The sequence below is a fragment of the Camelus ferus genome, chromosome 5 (assembly GCF_009834535.1).
Source record: "Camelus ferus isolate YT-003-E chromosome 5, BCGSAC_Cfer_1.0, whole genome shotgun sequence".
In the NCBI taxonomy this organism is placed as follows: Eukaryota; Metazoa; Chordata; class Mammalia; order Artiodactyla; family Camelidae; genus Camelus; species Camelus ferus.
Genome location: NC_045700.1, coordinates 93268981 through 93287916, shown reverse-complemented (window position 1 = coordinate 93287916; position 18936 = coordinate 93268981). Strand labels below are relative to the sequence as shown.

The 18936-nt window shown below is 52.2% G+C and overlaps 1 protein-coding gene across 12 annotated transcripts in view; it reads right to left on the bottom strand.

The window, feature by feature from the left end:
- Positions 1-18936, bottom strand: part of AGAP1 (ArfGAP with GTPase domain, ankyrin repeat and PH domain 1) — a 520168-nt gene that overhangs the window by 317019 nt on the left and 184213 nt on the right. For 7 of the 12 annotated variants that reach the window (XM_032480554.1, XM_032480551.1, XM_032480552.1 and 4 more), the window contains exons 3-4: positions 17775-17862; positions 17061-17072 (exon numbers count right to left, since the gene is read on the bottom strand). In XM_032480554.1, the coding sequence (XP_032336445.1) occupies positions 17061-17072; positions 17775-17862 (100 nt within the window). The remainder of the gene's footprint in view (positions 1-17060; positions 17073-17774; positions 17863-18936) is intronic. The other 5 variants (XM_032480555.1, XM_032480556.1, XM_032480557.1 and 2 more) reach the window with 1 other exon arrangement.

The following is an 18936-nucleotide window of genomic DNA, read 5'->3' as shown; positions in this document are numbered from 1 at the left end:
ACTGATCCTGGCCTCTCCTCCCTTCCGTGTGGATTTCTGCTCACACAGAAACCATCACAGACACTGCACACACTGTCCACAGACGAGCCTGGAAGCTTTCGTGTAATTTTCTGGGATGACACCGAGAACCATGGGTCGGGGGATGGGGCTGTCTTTTCCCTACTCCACCCACAGCTCCAGAAAGGAGCTGTCCTCAGCTCCGAACACCATCCCTGCCTTAGGGAACTAAGAAACAGAACTACCACTTTGTTCACTTTTTCCCTGTTGATTTTCATCTTTATTTTTCTAAGCTTAAGAAAAGGATGAATATCATTCTTCAATTTCAAGCTACATTTATGAAGCACACTATTTCCCTTTTCCCTAAGAATGGGGGCATTATTGTAGCATCTGATCAGACCCAGTCAGGCGGCTGTGGTCCCCACCCCGAGGAACCAGTAGACCTCGCGTCCTGCCACCATCACAAAGCCCCAGCTCAGGTGCTGCGTCTCCTGCAGGCACGGTTTAGAGATTCTCATCTGTGAAAACATTTTTAACGCTTGCCTAAAATTTTCTTCTTACTTAGCCCCATATTAAAATAGAAAGACTATCTGCAAATGTTGCTGTTCTCTAATTATTCAGGACCAGCAGGATGAGAGGAATCCACCGAAGAGGACTATGAGTCTTTTTAGTTCTCACTGGGAGAATATAAAAAAATTTCATCATGAACGTGCCAGAAATTTCTTAAAATTAATTTCGCTCTTTTAACTTTGATAAAAATACTGAAGTCTGTAACTCATTACTGAGGTTTTGGAGACGTTTCATATCGTGACATTTAAAAGGAGTTTTGGATCATGTTATTGTTACACTAGGGGAAAAAAGTTTTATTGGTAACTTACTCATTTACAAAATTTAACCACATCAGACTTCATTTCCTCTGCCAGGCTTTTAAAAAGCTTACATTGTTTAAATAAAGGTGGGGGAGGGACTACTATAAAAATGTACTAGCAGTAAGGATCTAATTAATGCGTGATGAAGGCCAAGTAACCTCCCAGGTAAACTCGGGGCTATAACTTGAGGTGAAATGGGGATGAATACAGGCCAGGATCTCTGATGACTTCGCTGAACCCAGACCTGAGCAAAACAAAGAAGGCAGATCAGGAAAGAAGTCAAAACTCCAGGATAAGAGAGATGATTTGACCTTTGCAATAACTGAATTTCTTGTCTTCCATTTCTTTTTTTTTTTAAATTTGGTTTTTTTGGGGGGAGGGTTATTAAGTGTATTTGTTTGTTTAATGGAGGTGCTGGGGAATGAACCCAGGACCTCGTGCATGCTAAGCATATGCTCTACCACTGAACTAGACCCTTCCCACTCCTTCCTTTCATTTCTAATAAAATGGGGGGGGCGGGCGGGTAGTAAAAACCAGAAAGAAAATTCCCCAGCCACCAAGAGAAGCAAAGCCTCACGTAACCACCCTCGAAATCACTGGAACGAAAAACAAAAAGCACAGTGCCAGACTCGGGAAGAGGGGCTCCCCGCCCCTTGGGGGGAGGACAGACGTGGAAGAAGCCGCACAGCCGCCCTGTCCTGTCTCTGGACAAGGATGACGTTAGGAGGTCCCCAAAGTGAGCAGCTGCCAAGGGGGCAAAGAAAGTGCCTGCGTACCCAGACTGTGGGAGGGGGGGGACCCCCGCGGGGAGTAGCATTATACACACACCCTCCCACCCCCCAGAGGTGCAGGGAATCCAGACGGGACAACCTGCAAACTCCAGTGGAGAACAGAGCCCTGTCTCTGACCGTAGATCACCTTGGTCTGGAGGCAGTTTCCTCGGAGGACAAAGGGCATCCTTTTATACTGTGACCTCGGGTAAAGTAACAGCCAGCTTCAGCCTCCTGTGCCTGAGTGCTTCCCTGCAGGTGGTCAGGTGTGTGACTGAGGTCTGGGCAATGGGAGCCTGGGCAGGGTGGGCTGTCCCTCTGGTCCAGGGATGTCTCCTCCACCCTTCCTCCCACTACAGGAAACAGGACGGTGGAGGAGGGGGACTCCCCACGCCCAACACCCAAGCTGGGATGCGGGGTGGCCACTCGGACCTCCAGCTAGGTGAACAGCCTGAGCAATGCCCGTATCTCTGCCCTTGACTGCAGTCAAGACAGCGCCAGTCTCAGAGGAGGGCAAGAGAACGCTGGAGAAGTGGTAAGGACATCATGCAAAGATGGGGCAGGAAGGGAACAAGGGGTGGAGGTGGGCACTGGAAGGAAGCCTGCAAAACCCAAAAAGCCAATGGGGAAGAAAATCGAACTCAAAAAGCGGAAGAAAATCCCTTCCGATTGCTCCCTTCCCTAACGCAGCTTACAAGGAGGCATCAAAAAGGCACGCACTCCAGGGGTGAGAATCTGAAACAGTAGGAAATGGAAACCTCTAGGACAGAGGACCAAAACAACATTTTGGAACGAGTGGATAAAATGTGAAAAAGGAAGGGACAGAAAAAACATCGCTCATAGCTGAATTTCCAACACAGAGGAATGGCCTGAAATAAACTCAGTCGATGAGATGAAAAAGGCGGAAATTAACTGATAGGAAAACAAACGAAAGGAACAAAAGGATAAATGGCATCTCTGACAACAAGCCCCCAACAAAAGAACCCAAAGACTATTTGGAGATAAAATACAAAGGGATTTCCCTGAAACGCAGGCAGGCATGACCTGCAGGTCAAAGAGCACATGAGATGCTCCAGGAGTGACAGAGACTCTCAACGTCACTTGAAAGACGGGGCACACCGAGGCCCTGGTGAGAAGCTGCCAGGCCAGCCAAGGCGGGGGTTCTGGTCACGGAGCCGGGTTAAGGTGCACTCTGAGGAGCGCCCCTCCAAGGATCTGGAAATGGCCAGTGTAATAAGCATTCTTCACACGGGGGCTCCTCCCTGAAACTTGCATGGAATGAGAGTGGTTGCTTTTACTGATTCAGATCGGAATTTCAAGAGTCCCACCATTTCTACTTCAGCACTTCTGGATTATGTAGTGGAAGAGAACCCTGAAATGGCCCATAAGGCGGAGATACACAACACACATTTAAGTGTCCCTTACTTGTGTAGCTCAGGTTTACCTGACATCAAATAGAACCAAACATTAACTGGATGAAAACCTGAAACAGGAGACTCAAACGCCCTATTTTGTGTCATGTAAAAAAGCTTCATTGTCGTCTCTGATAAGTAATGAGTCAGAAATCTACAAACCAGAACTTGTACAGGTTTTATTAATGGAACGTCGTGCTGCACCAGAGACCTAAGGAAAACATTTTGTAAAAGCAGTATTGCTGCTCAGAAAGAAACTGGGAAACTCATGTTTGGGGAAGTGGTTTGTTGCCCAAGAGTTAAATTCAATTTCCTTACATCTTCACTTCCAAGAACTCTGAGCAAAATGTAAATTAGCAGCTCAACACATGAAATCTATTCAAAGCTTTCTCCTCCAGATACTATCTTCTTCAGACTCAAACACGGAAACCCGGTACAAGCGTAGGCGGTGGACCCGGACCAGCCTCCGATCGACAACGTCCAGGGACACACCCAATTTCACTTTAAGTTTTATTAGCTTTTCCCCTCAAAAAACACTAAAATCACTGTAAAACAGCATTATCCCTACAAAACATTCTCCGTCACCACAGCCGCAGAGCCTCAGATAAAGAAGCAAGCACGCCCCACAGTATCAGCAACCCCAGAAGGCAGGCAGGTCCGGAGCCCACAGCATCCTTCTCCCTGGGGAGGTGCACGCGGGCTCCGCGGTGCACAGAGGGAGAGAGAAGCCTGGGTCACGCCGTCCTCAGCTCGCGTCCCAGGTGTGGTGCTGGGGCCAGGGCCTGCAGCCTGCTCCCTCCTCTGGGACTCAGCCGGCCCTTGGGCTCAGAGCCCAGGCCCACTCAGGCTGCCCTGGCTCCACACACTCGGACTTCCCTGCAAGACTGTTTTTGGAACTAGGAACCAACCCCCCCACCACCTTGCCTCCCCACCTCTGCCAAGTTCACACACTGCTCTCCAACGAACTCAGCACCTTCCCAGTAACTCAGCAGCTGTTCCAAGGGACAGGCACCCTGCAGTGGCTGGCGCGGCCCAGCACTTCTGCCATCTATTTAACAGAAGAGTACCACTCAGCAGACTTGGTGACTAGAGGTCCCTTGGAGGCCCCTGAATCTGGCTGCTGAGCCGTTGAGTGGGCTGTGGCCCCTTCAGGACAGCGGTGCATGTGTGATGGCAGGGGATAGGGGGGTGGGGAGACGGGGTGCATGCACTGCAGAAGAACAGGCTCCAAGCTGCCCCCCGAGGGTCACCCTCTGAGCTGAGCGACCCTGAGCAGCTCCAGTAGCCTGATGGCTCAGTTTCCTTCTGGGAAACCTCAAGAAACCACAGCACCTGCCTTCTGTGGCTGCAGCCAGGGGAGCACAAGCTGATCCAAGTCAGCTGTCAGGCTTCTTAAACACCTGCCTTGTCTTTAAAACCCACTAAGAACTGGTATGTGACACTGACGACTTTGTGATTTCCAAGTGGAAAGTTGCACGCTGAGGGAAAGTTTCAAAACGACATTCAGTGAGAGCTGAGACTGCAGGAATCAGAGAAGGAAACATGTGTGTCTTACGCTTCTATTCCTTTAAAAAAAAAAAAATAGGGCTTTCCCTAATACTTTGTCACAATTCCACACATTCTGGGAAGATTCAGGGTAATATTTCTTCTTCCCAAGTCAAAGCAGCTCGTGAGACAGCAAGTCTTGGACGGTGCTGCTCCAAGTGCCCCAGACAGAAGATTCTCTAAGTCCGTCCCCAGGAACAGTGTCAACATTTGTCCAAGTGCGTGGTGTGTTTCCAATCTGAGACTGGACTTCCACGTCAACAAGAGCCGGACTAACAAAGGGGCCTCCACTGATTTACACTCGGCCGACGACACGGTTTGATTCTTATTAATACTCGGCAGGAGCCCTCCCACGTGCTGGCCATCCCCCGTTTCTCGTAGCTCCCTGCACCAAGGCAACAAGGTCTTGGTCTTTGGAACCACCACCCAGCAAGTACTCAGCAAACTACGGGCTCAGCACAGAGCTGTGCTGGGAACAGAGCAGACTGAGGCAGAATCCCTGCCCTGGGGGAGCTTGTTGTCAAGGGCAGGAGCGGGAGGAGGAGGGAACTGACAAGGAGGGCTGGCGGGGTGCGGGGCGGGGGGGACTAGGGCCCCATGAGCAGGCGCGGTCTGTGCCACCACCCTCACCCCCACTCTGAGCCCCAGGGGAACCCACGGAGCGGGTGGGGCGGGGGGCCTGGGTGTGAATCAGCTCTCCGAAGGAGGTAATAGCCGTAAAACAACGAGCTCCTCCACGTAAGATCTAACACACAGGCACACGCTGGAGACGCGGGTTCAGTTCCAGGCCACAGCAATGAGGCGAACGTGGCAGCAGAGTTGAGTCGCAGGAGTTTTTTGGCTTCCCAGCGCCTATAGAAGTTACGTTTGCACTACGCTGTAGTCTATTAAGTGTGCAAGAGTATGTCTACAAAAACAATGTATATACCTTAATTTTAAAACAACTGCTAAAAAAGCAAAAACAAACATACGGCTAAAACGTGCTAACACCATCTGAGCCTTCAGCGAGTTACAGTGTCTTTGCTGGTAGAGTCCGAAATGTTGTAAAATGTGACAGAGACACGAGGGGAACAAATGCTGCTGGAAAATAAATGCGGCCGACAAACTTGCCCGACGTAAGGTTGCCACAAACCTTCAATTTGTTTAAAAAAAAAAAAGCGGTATCTGAGAATCGTATAAAATGAGGTGTGCCTGTGAGACCAAAGAAGTCTGCTGTTTGCTGGACACGTTCCAACGCCCGCTGCTGGGCTGTACGTGAACGTTCCAGTCCGACCGTCTCTGAGATAGTCTGGTGGTGGACCAAATATATTTAGTCAAGCACATTTGTTTCCTTGGGGGGAAATGTACTTACGGTTATTTGTTTGTTTTATTTTCTAATATTCTGCACATTTATTTTAAGCATAAAAAAGGATAAATCACAAAAAGGATTAGATTCAGGAGAAAGAGCCCAGCTGCTCGCCTGGTGTATTTAAAGGTGGCTTTGCTGCCCAATCCCACCGCCCGTGGCCTGAGACGTGTCCACGGGCAGGAGCCTTAGAAAGGAGCATGGCGGGGTGTCGGCCAGCACCCAACAGAAGCCGACTGTTTGGGGGTGGTTATTCAGCTGCCAACATGTGGCCAAATGGTCCCTTGGTCCCTCAGATTTTATTGTTCTAACCTAGTGTTTCCCGTGTGAAAATAACTTTATTAAAAAAAACACTGTCTTGTACACTATTTTTGAATAAACAATTCTAGAATAAAACATGTTCAAGGTACTGGTTTTAGAACTGTCTGTTCACACACGTTTCTCTGAATATAAATCAGATGTTTGTCCCAAGCAACTCAAACAGGGTGGCTGTTGTCAGACTGGATCATATGGAGAAACCCAGAAATCCTCTGCATTTAAAACCTGATGTGTTTACATACTGCAGAGCGGGCGCCATGAACTGTCCCGGTGAAGGGCCACCAGCCAGGACCCACTCTAGGCCCTGTGGGTAGCAGCCTCCCCTGTTTCTGTGGGGGGTTTGTTTTCACTTATTTTTACAAACCTTTAGAAATGCCACACTCCTCAGCTCGTGGGGTAACAGCGCAGGCGGGAGGTGACCGCTATGGGGGGGGGGGGGTCTCACCTTTTGATATTTCTCCTGGGGACACGAGCACTTACTGTTTGGACTGGCACCTGCCATTTCAGACGGCAGGGGCGGCGGGAGGGGAGGACCCTGCTTCCTGCGGGAACAGTGCGAGTACTTTACGGGAGGAGCCCAGTCGGTTCCAAGTCTCCAGGTCACAGATCCCACCCCAGAGGGGCTTTGGTCTCTGAGAAAGTCGGCATCCTCTGAGCCGGGCACCACCAAGACGTGGAGCAAAGCAGGAGCCAGGACCACCATGCTGTGTCTTTGTGTATCTGTGTGTCTATGTGGTGTGTATCTGTGTGTGTGTGTCTGTGTGTGTTGCTCCCTCTCAGGCAGACTCTGATCCTGCCAGGCTCAGGAAGCTCCCGCATCTTGGAACGCTCTTGGTTTGCACCTGCTCCTGGTGCACTGCCAGGTTCCTGCCCAAGCTGGAACGCAGACCAAGGCACATCCTACAGCCAGTGTTTCTCAGGACTATAAGCTGCCACCTCTCCTGATGGGGTAGCAGAGGGTCCACTGGTGAGCAGGTCCCCACAGCTCCCTCCCACCATGATGTGTTGATTCCAACATCCAGAGGTCATCTGAGGACCCCTCCCATCTGCCCTCCTGTGTCCCTCCCCTTGTGTAATGACCGCCAGGAGCCCCAGGGTCCAGCCCCCTGGACTCCCTGCAGAACCCTCATACACACAAGGGCCACTCTCCGTCCCCAGGCCGCAGTGGAAGATGCACACACTGCCAGCTGGGTCCACCTGCAGATCACGCAGCCACGCCGTGTGTACGTGACACAACCTAACACCCTCCCCTCTACTGCAGGCACAGAGGTGAGGACACACTGGGGCCCGCTTTCTGTCACCAAGGCCCCTCTCCACACACACTCCTCACACTTGGTGCAATCCAGTGGCCCTCCAAGAGCAATGCTGTTTCCTTCTTTTGTTTGTGGCGTTGCTATTTTGTAAAATAAGAACAGTAAGAAATGGAGCTCAGAAAGGGGCAACAGGCTGGCCACCAGGCGGCCCCTCAGGCCACGTGGCAGAGCAGGAGCCGCTCCTGGACGCAAGGCAGGCGTGGCCATCCACCCACGCAGCGTTCTTCCTGATCCTGGATCCTGCCTCAGAATCCTTCCCAACACAGCACATCCAGGAAGCCACCTCGGACGGATGGAAGACTACGTCATGAGTTGAATCTGGTTCCCACTGCTGACCTGGGTCAACCATCAAAGAATTTATTCAAACTGTTTCAAGCACATGGAACTGTCACCTTCTGTAGGTAACCGGCAGCTGTGCGGAGCGGGCACTCAGGCAGCGCACACGCAGTCTGCCCCAATCCCCGCCACCCCGATCGTATGCCCGGTTCCCCAATACCCCTTCCTCAGGCCGGGGACCCCGACTCCTGCAGGAAGCCAGGCCCTGGAGGGAGAGCCCGGGGCACGCTCAGAAGAGCCTCCGGACGTGATTCTTTTTGGCACGTGGCCTGTTCTGCTGCTGGTGTTGTAACTTTCACTCCCTTTTCTCCACGTCCTGGGCCCGAGAGTTGCCAGGACCCCGAATGGAAATTTGCACCCACAATTCTCATGAGTGTCCAGCAGGATCACCTTACATGATGTGACATTTTCTTCCCGCAGCGATCCTGTCTCCCACCAGCCGCGACTGGGACAAGGGCTCCACACTCTCGCAGCCATCCCAGGCCCCTCCTGGTACCTAAGCCTCCCCGCCTGACCCACAGCCGTGCACTGAGGGTGCCGCCCACCCCCACCACCTCTCCCAGGCCTCCTCTCTCCACTGCACAAGCCCCCCTTCTCCTCTGCCTGCCCCCCACGAGGCCAGTACTTCTTCCTCTCTGCACATCCTTCCACAGGATCCCTTGGCCCTGATGAGCACCCAGACCCAGCTAAGGACTGGCTGTGAGCATCTGATCTCTCCCCATCCCGGGGGCAGGTGCAAAGTAAAAACAACAGTAAGGAGGGGAATGCAAAAAAAGTCTCAGCTCACAAAGCCACTTAAGATTCAAACAACACATGACAGTCCAAAGACTAACTTTTCTGCCCCTGAAGCTCAAGAAGGAAAAAATGGCTGCAGAAGCCCCAGGTCCACAGGATAAGTGGGACTATAAAAATCAGAGAGAGTTTCTGGAAGAGGCAGTGAGGTGAGTTCAAACAGTCCAGGGCACTTCTGTCTCGCGGGCACCCTGTTCTCAGGGTGCAAACTGAATAACAGGTCTGTTAATTAGGGACGGGGTCTGCATTACAAAGCCCCCGACGCATTAAAACTTAGAAAAAGTATGTGACTCAAGCAATGCCAATCAGAGCTGTCTCTAAGTCTTGCTGGCGCTCTTGAGAAAAACAGCCAATTCTCCCTCCCCACGTGCTGTAGGTCACGTGGTCGTGAGGACACCTGGAACTGCTTGCCACCAGCCAGGGAGACCCAAGGAACGGGAGAGGCAGGTTCCTCATCAGCGCAGGTGGATCAGTAGGTGAGGGTCTTTCTCAAGCTGTGGATCCACCTGCTGAGCTGCTCCAGTTACGGGAGTTGATAAATCCTCCCTTTTCTACTGAAGCTCAGTTAAGTTGGCCCAAGAGCGTCTACACCAAGGCAGTGAACATGGACCCTGTGGCTCCCAGACCAGAGCAGGCAGCTGGACGAGTGGGGACTGGCCGGCTGCCACGCGGTCCCCTGGCACCAGAGCTGGCTGCCAGCAAGACAGCAGAGTCAGGGCCCAGTGACGCAGGCAGATGCAGCCACGGACCAAAGGGGAAACGCCGGATGGCGGTCCAGCCCTGCCGGCTCCAGGGGCCACTTTTCTCATTTGCAATAAACTCATGCCCTTAAAAAAAAAAAAAAAATCTTTGGAGTTAAAATTTCTCTAGAAAGAGTGACTTACAAATTCAGAGGTGAAACTTTCTAGATTCCAGTCTCCTTTTTCTAAGAAAGGATTTGGTAACATCTTTTGAAGTCACGAGGCGTCTCAGGAAAGCTTCCGCTGTGTGCGCGGCCTGCAGCGTGCTGTCCGGAGGCTGCGCTGGGAACCCAGGGCCTCCTCCCGGCAGAAGCCGGCACCCTCGGCGTCCCCGCGGACCAGGAGTGCGTCACCACCCTGAGCTAGTTCTCCCCTCCACGAGCCTCTTCTCCTCTGGAACGCGCACCCGGGCCGCAGGCGCGGCGCCCGGCCCTCAGCAGGCCCTCGGTTTCTTGTTGAATCAATTATAACAATACAGATGACGTGTTCTGAGGTCCAAACCACCAATTCAGAAACACACTTCGTCCTGCCAGTTTTGTCAGTGCCAGAGACGTAACCTCCTTACCCTCATCTTACAGCTTTCCTTTTCTTGCTCAAAGTAGGACATGCTGCTTTCTCATTATTTCTCTGAAGTTCCTCGTAAGAAGTTTTATGTCCTTCAGTATTTTGGACAATGATCACCTGATCTTCAACACGGCTTACACGTGCGGGGGACCGAGATCGCAGACTGTCACACAGACGAAGACAGTCACCAGGCTCAGCGACACTTCTGTGGTTAGGGACTGGGCTAGGAGGTGAAATAATTACAGAAGGTGGCTGAGCCGACTGCTGCTTTATCTATTAACCCAATTTTAAAACTTCAGATAATCCTCACTAAAAACATCATCATGTCCTTATAATTACTTGGTTGCAAGTAACACGGTAAAATTATGCTGAAAAATTTAAACAGCTAGATTTCAATACTGCTCAAGTTTTATTAGTGTTTACAGATATCTCCCCTCATTGGAAAATTAAACGGCACCCACGAACGTGTTCAGAAATAAGCCTAACATCTGTTGAGCAGTGGTAGCTGACAGAAGTTTCAAGTTTATTTGATTTGCAGAGGGTTTTTGGAGCTGACAGTTTAAATGCATTTCATGTGTCCCAGAAAATAAGTCTGGTGTTTACCACGTGGCTGGTTTCTAAGAAACCAAGTAAACATTCGTTTTAAAAAAAATTAATTCAGATCCACATGCTCCCAAGAACGCTTTCACGGGCCTGACGACAGACATGTCTGCTGGGAGAGGGCTCCAGGCAGAGACCCCGGGGAAGCGGCAGGACTAGCAGAGGAACGTCCAGCTCGCGGGGACAGTCGGCCACCAGGCCCCTGCAGCTGGAGGAAGTGACCACTGGGACACGGCCAGCGTGTGACAGTGGCAGCCAGGAACGGGCAGGGCACAGTGGGAAGTCCAGGGCCGGTCAGCCTCGGTGGGCACAGACTGTTAACACGGGGAAGGAAAAGGCAAAGATGCAGCTGACTCGGGCCTCACAGCGGTCACCTGCGCTGAGCCCACGTCCACCCAGAGAAGCTCCGGACACTGCACCGCAGTCCACGCAGTCCGCCCACCCCCATCCCCGCCCCGCATGTGGGAAAGACTTCACAGAACTCAGCCCCAACCCGGATCACCGAGGGGCGGGGGTCGGGGTGGTCAGCCCACTTTCAGTTGTGTTCTTTTCTCTAGTTTCCAAACGACACAATTAGGGCCCAGGCATGTCTCCACTGCCATGACCTGGGATTTACTTAAAGCCGTCGGCATAACCGCACGGACGAGGAGAGACAGTCCCTTGGGCATCTCCCAGCCGGGTCGGGGCTTAACCAAGGAAGAGCACTGATCAGAGGAGAAGGCCATCTCGCTCTGAAGGACCTGAGGTCCTGAAGCCACACCTGTGCTTAGGGCTGAGGAGGCGGGGCCGACAGCCTGGGGCAGAAGCTGTGGGAGAAAAGGGGCGGGGCCTGTACTTAAAAGGTGACCTTCACTGAGGCCTTGCTCTGCGCCAGGCACTAGAGCGGCGTCTTCCACGTTTACGCTCTTATTTGGTCCCTACAACACCTGGGAAGCAGAGAAGAGGACACTGAAATTCAGGACCCAAGGTCCCAGGAACAGGGAGTGGCTGAGACAGGCTGGGGACCCCAGGTTTCAAAGGCCACAGGCAAGTTCAGGCCTGACACAGAGGCTCAGAGCTTCTAGAAGGCAGTACAGCCCTGTCCCTGGGGACACTCAAGTCCAGGCAGGATGGGGTCCAGGCAAGGGTGTGGGGAGGCGGCTCCTCCAGCCCTGAGATCCTCCAGCCCAGGACTCCCTGGAGCTTCCTGACAAGGTGCTCCAGCTCCCAGACCACCACCCGCTTCCCTCCTGCCGTGGTGGCCCCACTCCTCCCGTCCCTGAAACCACCCAGCCCTTCCACACCACGTTTCAGCCTGGAATCATTAAAGACGCTACGCATTTATAGGTTCTTCTCCCAGAATGTGAACCGGTTTCATCTTTCCCATGAAATACCCCAGGTCTTTATCAAACTCCGTGTATCTGACATAAACCAAATACACGAGAGAGACAGGCTCTAGGCTCTTTCTGGGAAGCTGTGAAGCGGAACACAGCCGGGTGCTTCCCTGCTGCAGCCTGGCGCAAGACAAACACACCAGGGATTTCCTGTCATGTCCGGAAGGCCTAACTCCCTACCTTATTGAATTACGTACCTTACCATTTCAACCATTTTGTTTTACACACTGAAGTTTTCTCAATGTAGTAGTTATAATTACTCAGTATCTAACATTTTCTCCAAAGGCTAATTAGCAGCACTCAGGCATCTTCTGTCGCCCTTTTCGGCTTCAGACTCCTTTCTTTACATAGAAGGAGTTCCCATGGAGCTTCCCACTTTGGAAGGACACTGGCTCCCCACCCGGCTCCAGTAAGTTCCTAGAGGAAGGTCCACCTGTAATTCTCTGCCCAAACTCATGGGGCTGAGTCTGTTTTTATTTTTAGTCTTTTTTTCCTGGAGGGGCAGGTAATTAGGTTTACTTATTTATTTACTTTTGGAGGAGGTACTGGGGATTGAACCCAGGACCTCGTGCACGCTAAGCATGTGCTTTACCATTTGAGCTATACCTTCCCCCCATCTGAGTCTGTTTTAATTTGTGAAACGAATGGTGCAGGGCTGAAATTCCTAGATACCCGTTCATGTTTTCCGGTCTTGGGTGGGTTGCAGCCGTGGTGGCACATGTGTGGTCCCCACTGGGAAGGACAGGAGAGCGAAGACGGAGCTCTGGGTCCCTGCCCAGATGAAGGCAGCTTCCCTGGAGGTGACAGGCGGTGCCGTCGCAGCCTTCACACTGGCACGTGCCCCGTCCCCCAGCTCCCAGCCAGGATCCTGCTGGCTGCCGGCCTAGATTCGGGGCTGTCACAGACTTGGGGCTTTTTACCCTGAAATGTGAGCTGGTGAGGAGTCCAGAGAAGCTGAAGACATACTCACTGGGGGAATGAACCTCTGATGGATTCCGCTTACGGGGACCCAGGAAGGACAGCTGCTCCCAAGTCACACCTGGGCAAGGCCTGCAGCTGCCTGGGCCCCTCCTGCTTCACACCCGGATGAGGGTTTACTCCAGACTCAAAGCAAAGGAAGCTCTCAGACAGCATGACGTCACCCTGGCATGTTTTACCCCATCTGGTGGCCTGAAATTCCTTGAACAATTAGCCAGGAGCACTTCACTTTATAACCACAGGAAGGAAGGTCCTGGAAGTTCTTCAGTCTGTTTCCACCAGCCTTAAAACCTACTACTCAATCCGCTGGACAGTTCAGCCTGCCTTAGAGCCGGTGGGCCGGCCCCTGCCCCTCCACTGCCACTGTGAACGCAGCTGCTGGCTCCAGCCTTTCCGGGCCCAGGTCCTCCTGCACGGCGCACGGCGGGAGGCAAGCAGCAGCACAGAGACACGTTGTAGGACAAAGTCTCAGAGCAACGTCTTAGCTCTGCAGCTCCGAACTCCCTGGGGGCACAACCATCTCCCCACCTGCAAGGGGAAAGTGTCTCAGGGGCTCATGTTTTCCATCAAATTCCCACTTAATCCTGGGTGGCCTGGTATTCTTTCCTTTTTCTTTCTCTTTTTCAGGGAGAGAGTGAAAACCAGTGGCAGACGTGCGGGGTCTGTGGTGGAAGGCGGGGTGCCCAAACCCCCGTTCACTCTTCTGATTAGCAGCCGTTAGTGGGGCACTAATGGCAAAGGAGTCATTCGTATCTGATTCTATCAAAGGTGAATGGCAGCTGCAAAACTCCCATCAGCGCTGTGAAGGTCACGTGTAAACTAACCTTCACTCAGGTCTGCAACCCCAGCAGTGAGCGTCGCCGGAAAGGCCTCGGGCAGCTTCGCTCTTCTGGTCACAAGGACGTAACAGGGCAACCACACTCCCGAGTGCAGCCGCCGTCAAACACCGCGTGTGTGTGATACGCGTGCTTCTGTGGGCTGAATTCTCTCCCGTAAACCGTGTGCAAGGCCTTGCCCCTGACACCTGCGATGTGGCCTTGTTTACAAACAGGGTCTTTGCAGATGTGATCAAAATGAGGTCGTCCTCCAGTAGGGTGGCCCTAAACCCAGAGACTTGTGTCTTCATGAGATGAAGGAAATGTGGACACGGACAGACACAGGGAGGAGAGGCAGAGACCGGAGCAACGCGTCTGCAAGCCCAGGAAGGCCAAGGGCCGTCGGTGTCAGCAGCACGGATGCTCCCTCAGCCCCTCAGGCGGAGCCAGCCTGTCCACACCTTGATCTCGGACTTCCGGCCTCCAGGGCTGTGAGAACATATTCCTGTTGTTTTAAGCCACCCAGTTGCTGGTAATCTGTCATGGCAGTCCTAGAACTCAAGCACACAGACATCTCTCTCTCTCACACACACACATGATTAAAAGGGTATTTGCCTGCACAAAATTTTTACTTTGGATTACTTTCATGGACTTACAGGCTCCCCACTGGTTACCCACTTTTGCCTTGTGAATCCACTAATGAAAAACACGGAGTATTTAAATCCTTCCTTCATTTAAATTGTATCTTTCCCATGATCTAAATCATGGGAGTCCACTCTCTTTGCTACAAGAATTAAAACATCAACCAAAATGTACCGCACAATTAAAGCACACCAGATGTCATCCTCTGAGACCCGATGAGAAAGTGCCCGCTGGGGGAGGCTGGGGACCACCCCATCCCAGGGGCAGGTTTTCTATGAAGAAAGAACCCTCTTCGGAAAGCAAAAGGCCCTTTACCCTCCCGGCCATCTAAAGATACCTGCCACAGGTCAGAGTAAAGCTACAGGCTGTTTCCCCGTTAATGAAATCAAAAGAAGAGCCATGTGCAGACAGGAGAGGAGCAGGGCGACCCCAGGCAGCTGGTGCACAGGCAGGGCCCAACCACGCCAGCAGCACACGCCTCCCATTGGAGCTGTTGCCCAGGGTGGGGAAGGCAGCCGATCACTCCAGTGGTGGGAAGAGAGAAGGAGGAAAAATCAGAAAGTAATAGTAATAGCAAGGAAACAGAAAGGTCTCACAGCTCACCCAGAGTCCAAGCCCCTCCGCCCGGTGCCCACAATGTCCACCATCAGCTGTGCCCTGACCCGACCCTTGGCTACGGAAGTCGCTGCCTGGCAGCTGTACTCGGCCTTTGCTGCCTCCGGCACCGCCCGGAGAGGACTTCCTTTGCTCTCATGTTCTCCATAAACCTGGGTGATGTCACGGCACGTTGCAACTCCAAACATTCTCTGTGCAGACTTCTCAGTGAAGCAAGCCTGGGTAACTGAGGGAGTCACCGCGCCCGACAAGAGCTGAAATCCCTCTGCAGCTGCGGCGCCCCGACCGCGAGAAAGAACTTCAGCCTGTCAAGACGTCGGGGAGGCACAGCTTTTCCCGCTCCGTTCCTTTCCTTTCAGAAGCAACCAACTGGGTTCCCTCCTGCTGCCACGTGGATGGAACATGGGAGCCAGTTCCCTGGTCCCGCAAAGAGAGGCAAAGACGTAGCCACCTGCCAGGTTCCAGGGTGGCAAGTCCCTTGGAAAATGGATTCACGGAGGTGAAGGGCTTCCAGGAACCAGGGGGCACCTGTTCACAATCTTCCAGGACCCGGAAGCCCTGATGCATGTGCAAAGGGGCATATCTCTCTAAGCTCCCAGCAATGCCAAGGGCAATCCCTTGACCTGGAATCAAATGGTGAGCGCACAGGTGGCCAGGTGGCAGGACGAGAGGAAAGATCGATCGTGGACAATCTTCCCCCTGAGCCAGGAGGCCCTGGGCACCGGCTCCTCTGAGGGATGAGGTTTTCCCACTTTGCAGAGGAAGAAAGGGATGGGAGCGTACTCAAGAATGCATATACTCTTTCAGATAATGTCTTAACATCATATGATACCGTGAAATTCCAGTAGTAAAATGTGTCACTTGAAAAGTCAAAGAAGCAGGGCTATAAGAGACCACATTCAGGTCCCCCCACTGGGAACAATTTTTACTTCTGAAGTGCAAACATTCAAGACAAAGGCCTTCACGTTCATCAGACTGCAAGGGCCCGCTGCAGACTCACAGTCAGGCTCGAATGCGGTGGCACAAACTGGACGCCCAAAGGGAAAACAGCAGAAGCCACAATAAGGACAAAACGTGCCGCAGGGGCGGGGGCAGCGGCCAGGAGCCAGGGGGCTGGGGACTCGCACCGGCCACCCCAAACGCTGATCCGAGCCCGGAGAGGCCAGCACGTCACCAAACCAGGGCCCAGACAACGTAACCTCCAGGGACCCCCAAATGAAATCCGGAGTGTTCCGAGGGCAACACAGGCAGGTTTACTGGGAGAGGTGATCACGTCACCTGCAGTCACGTTCATCCGTCCACAAGCGGCTGCCGTCACTGACACAAAAGCCACTAACCCCGAGGAATAAGCAGAAACCCCAAGAAAAAGGCTCTAAGACAAACGGGTATAATCCAAGGGATGATGGCTAAAATCCACACTCGGACACAAACGAATAAACACACCAGCGCAACCTAAGCAGAGACCCCAGGAATGAAGTCGGAAAGACGTGTAAATTCCTCGCCTGCCTCACCTAAGGGACACAGTTTTTTGGCATCTGTGTATATTTTCCATTGTCCAGCTACGTTTTTTTCCCCATTGATTCCCACAATTTGAACCTTCAGTTTAACTTCTCGTCTTCCAAGAGCATCATTTCAATGTGGGTAAGGGAAAAGGAAGCCGTTCCCTCATGTGACCACCACGAGACCTTGATGACATGATTGCAAAGTTCTGCAAAGTCACGCCAGAGCCCCAAGCAAAGATGGCCCGGGGTTCCATCTTCCACACTCCCCTGAACGGTCACACAGTGTCCAGGACAAGAGGTAAGTACCAGAACAGGTGTTACAGGAGACACGGGAGCTACTCAGGACTACTGCTAACGACATCTAAGGGACAAAACAGGGTGAAATGTTTAACTTAAAAAAAAAAAAGGAGAAAGCGGAACAAAATAGGATGGTACACAGAACAAAGAGGGCAGGGGACACTACGGTACAGAGCTGGGCCTCTCCTCTCTCTCCAAACAAGACAAGCAGCTGCCAAGAAGAAAAGGTATAGTTACCTGCATCCATGTCTGCAAAGAATGGAACAGCCAGTAAGAAAAAGAAGGAACCAGAAATTCAGTGTCTCAGAGTTGGATTTTCAAAGGTTACACGGAGAGAAAATAAAATTTAGAAAACTGCGTGTGCGAGATACCTTGACTAGGGAACAAGGGGGCTAAAGGGTCTCCTAGCGTTACTACTGCAATTTCATTTACAGCAAAACATAAAACATGGTTATGTTCACAGAAGAAGTAAAGGCCTGGTGGCAAAAGAAATATCTCATTCACGTGCAAAATGATTATCAAATGTTTGTAATACGATCATAAGGGGGGGAACGTTCTCAAACATACGGTGGTGGTGATCACCTGAAGGGCCTTGTATCTCTAAGTAACATACAAATTATACATCAGCTCAACATCCAGATCAGAGAAACGTCCAAGCAATACAGGAACAACACTGGATTAACGTTTGAAAGGACAGAATTACTAGGTAAGAAATACGTTCCACAGCATTCGTGGCTTTACTTTATTGCTGCAAATGCCGAGGTGAAGATAATATAGCTGGTCAGCTAACAATACTGCAGAGGAAACAACGGACCTGCAGATTTTTGAGGCTTGGTATTTTATTACTTGCTTGATATGTGATACATCAAAGTAATGACTTAGAATACGCTAACGAAAAATTTAGAGAAACTAAACTCTCTGAAGCTTGAGGCTGTCTGCCAAACAGCATACCTTCGGGAGACTCCTCCTGGACGTACGTGCCGGTCAGATACCGGTGCACCAGGGCCGACTTGCCGCTGGCCAAGTTACCCACAATTCCCTGGAACAAAGACAGGGACAGTCATTAAGCATCAGTGTAGCACGCTATGCGGCAAGCTGCAAACAGACAAGTTCAAATGTAGTGTAATCCTAAACCTGATCTCAACCAAGCACTGCTGGGTGGCCAAAAATTGGCTCATTAAATCCTCCTGCTGGGAAGAAAGGGGTTCCAACACCCTCGGTGAACATCTCTCATTCTCACCGGCCCCTACAGCCCAGAGAATCAACACAGTTCGAACACACACTGGTGGTGGCCTTTTTCCAGATGCCAGGAGTGCTGGTTCCATCGGGAAGGTATGCACTGAGCCAGCCCATCCACATTTTCAGGTACCCTCAGAACACTCCACCAGGCGCCAGGTGAAGCAGCACAGTGGCAGGATGGAGGACCTCGGGGTAAGGAGGACATTCTGGTGCCTTCCATCATGACTCTGGAGTAGGATTTTGGAGCCGGGTGAGACTAGCAAAGAGCCACGCAGGGAAAAGACTGTCCAGGAAGGACACGAGGGGCGAAAACTGGACCAAGGCAGAGGGAGGGGAGAGCAAGCCTCTACCTCTGGACATGGGGTCTACACCATAGGACCAAGGACAGAGTGGGGGCCACGGTAGGGGCGGCAGAGGGGTTCATACTGGGTTAAAAAGGAGTCAGAGTGACGTGAGGGCCACTGTCCTAGCATGTAGGAAGGCCCGGTCACCACGGGGCAAGGTTGGCACTACCCTGGCTTTTTTCAAAAAATCCCCTATACCACAGCCAAGATACCTGGCCTGGAGGCAGCCAGCCCCCCCGGAAGCCTTCCCTCCACTGGAGGTCTTACCCCACCACCTCGACCTCCCAGGCCATGCTGGTCACCATGACTGTCCCGCATCTGAGTCTTACCCTCCCCCACCAGGACTTTCCTATCTGCACGGCGGCATGATCAAATCAATCCTCTCTTTAAGGAAAGCAAGACAGGAGACCTGCCCTGGAGATGGGTCCCCTCCTAATGGAGAGGCTGCCATTCCTTTCAAGGCCAGGCCTCAGGCTCTACCCACCCCCAGGCTCCACCCACCCCTGCCCCTGCCCTGAAGGTCTGACCCC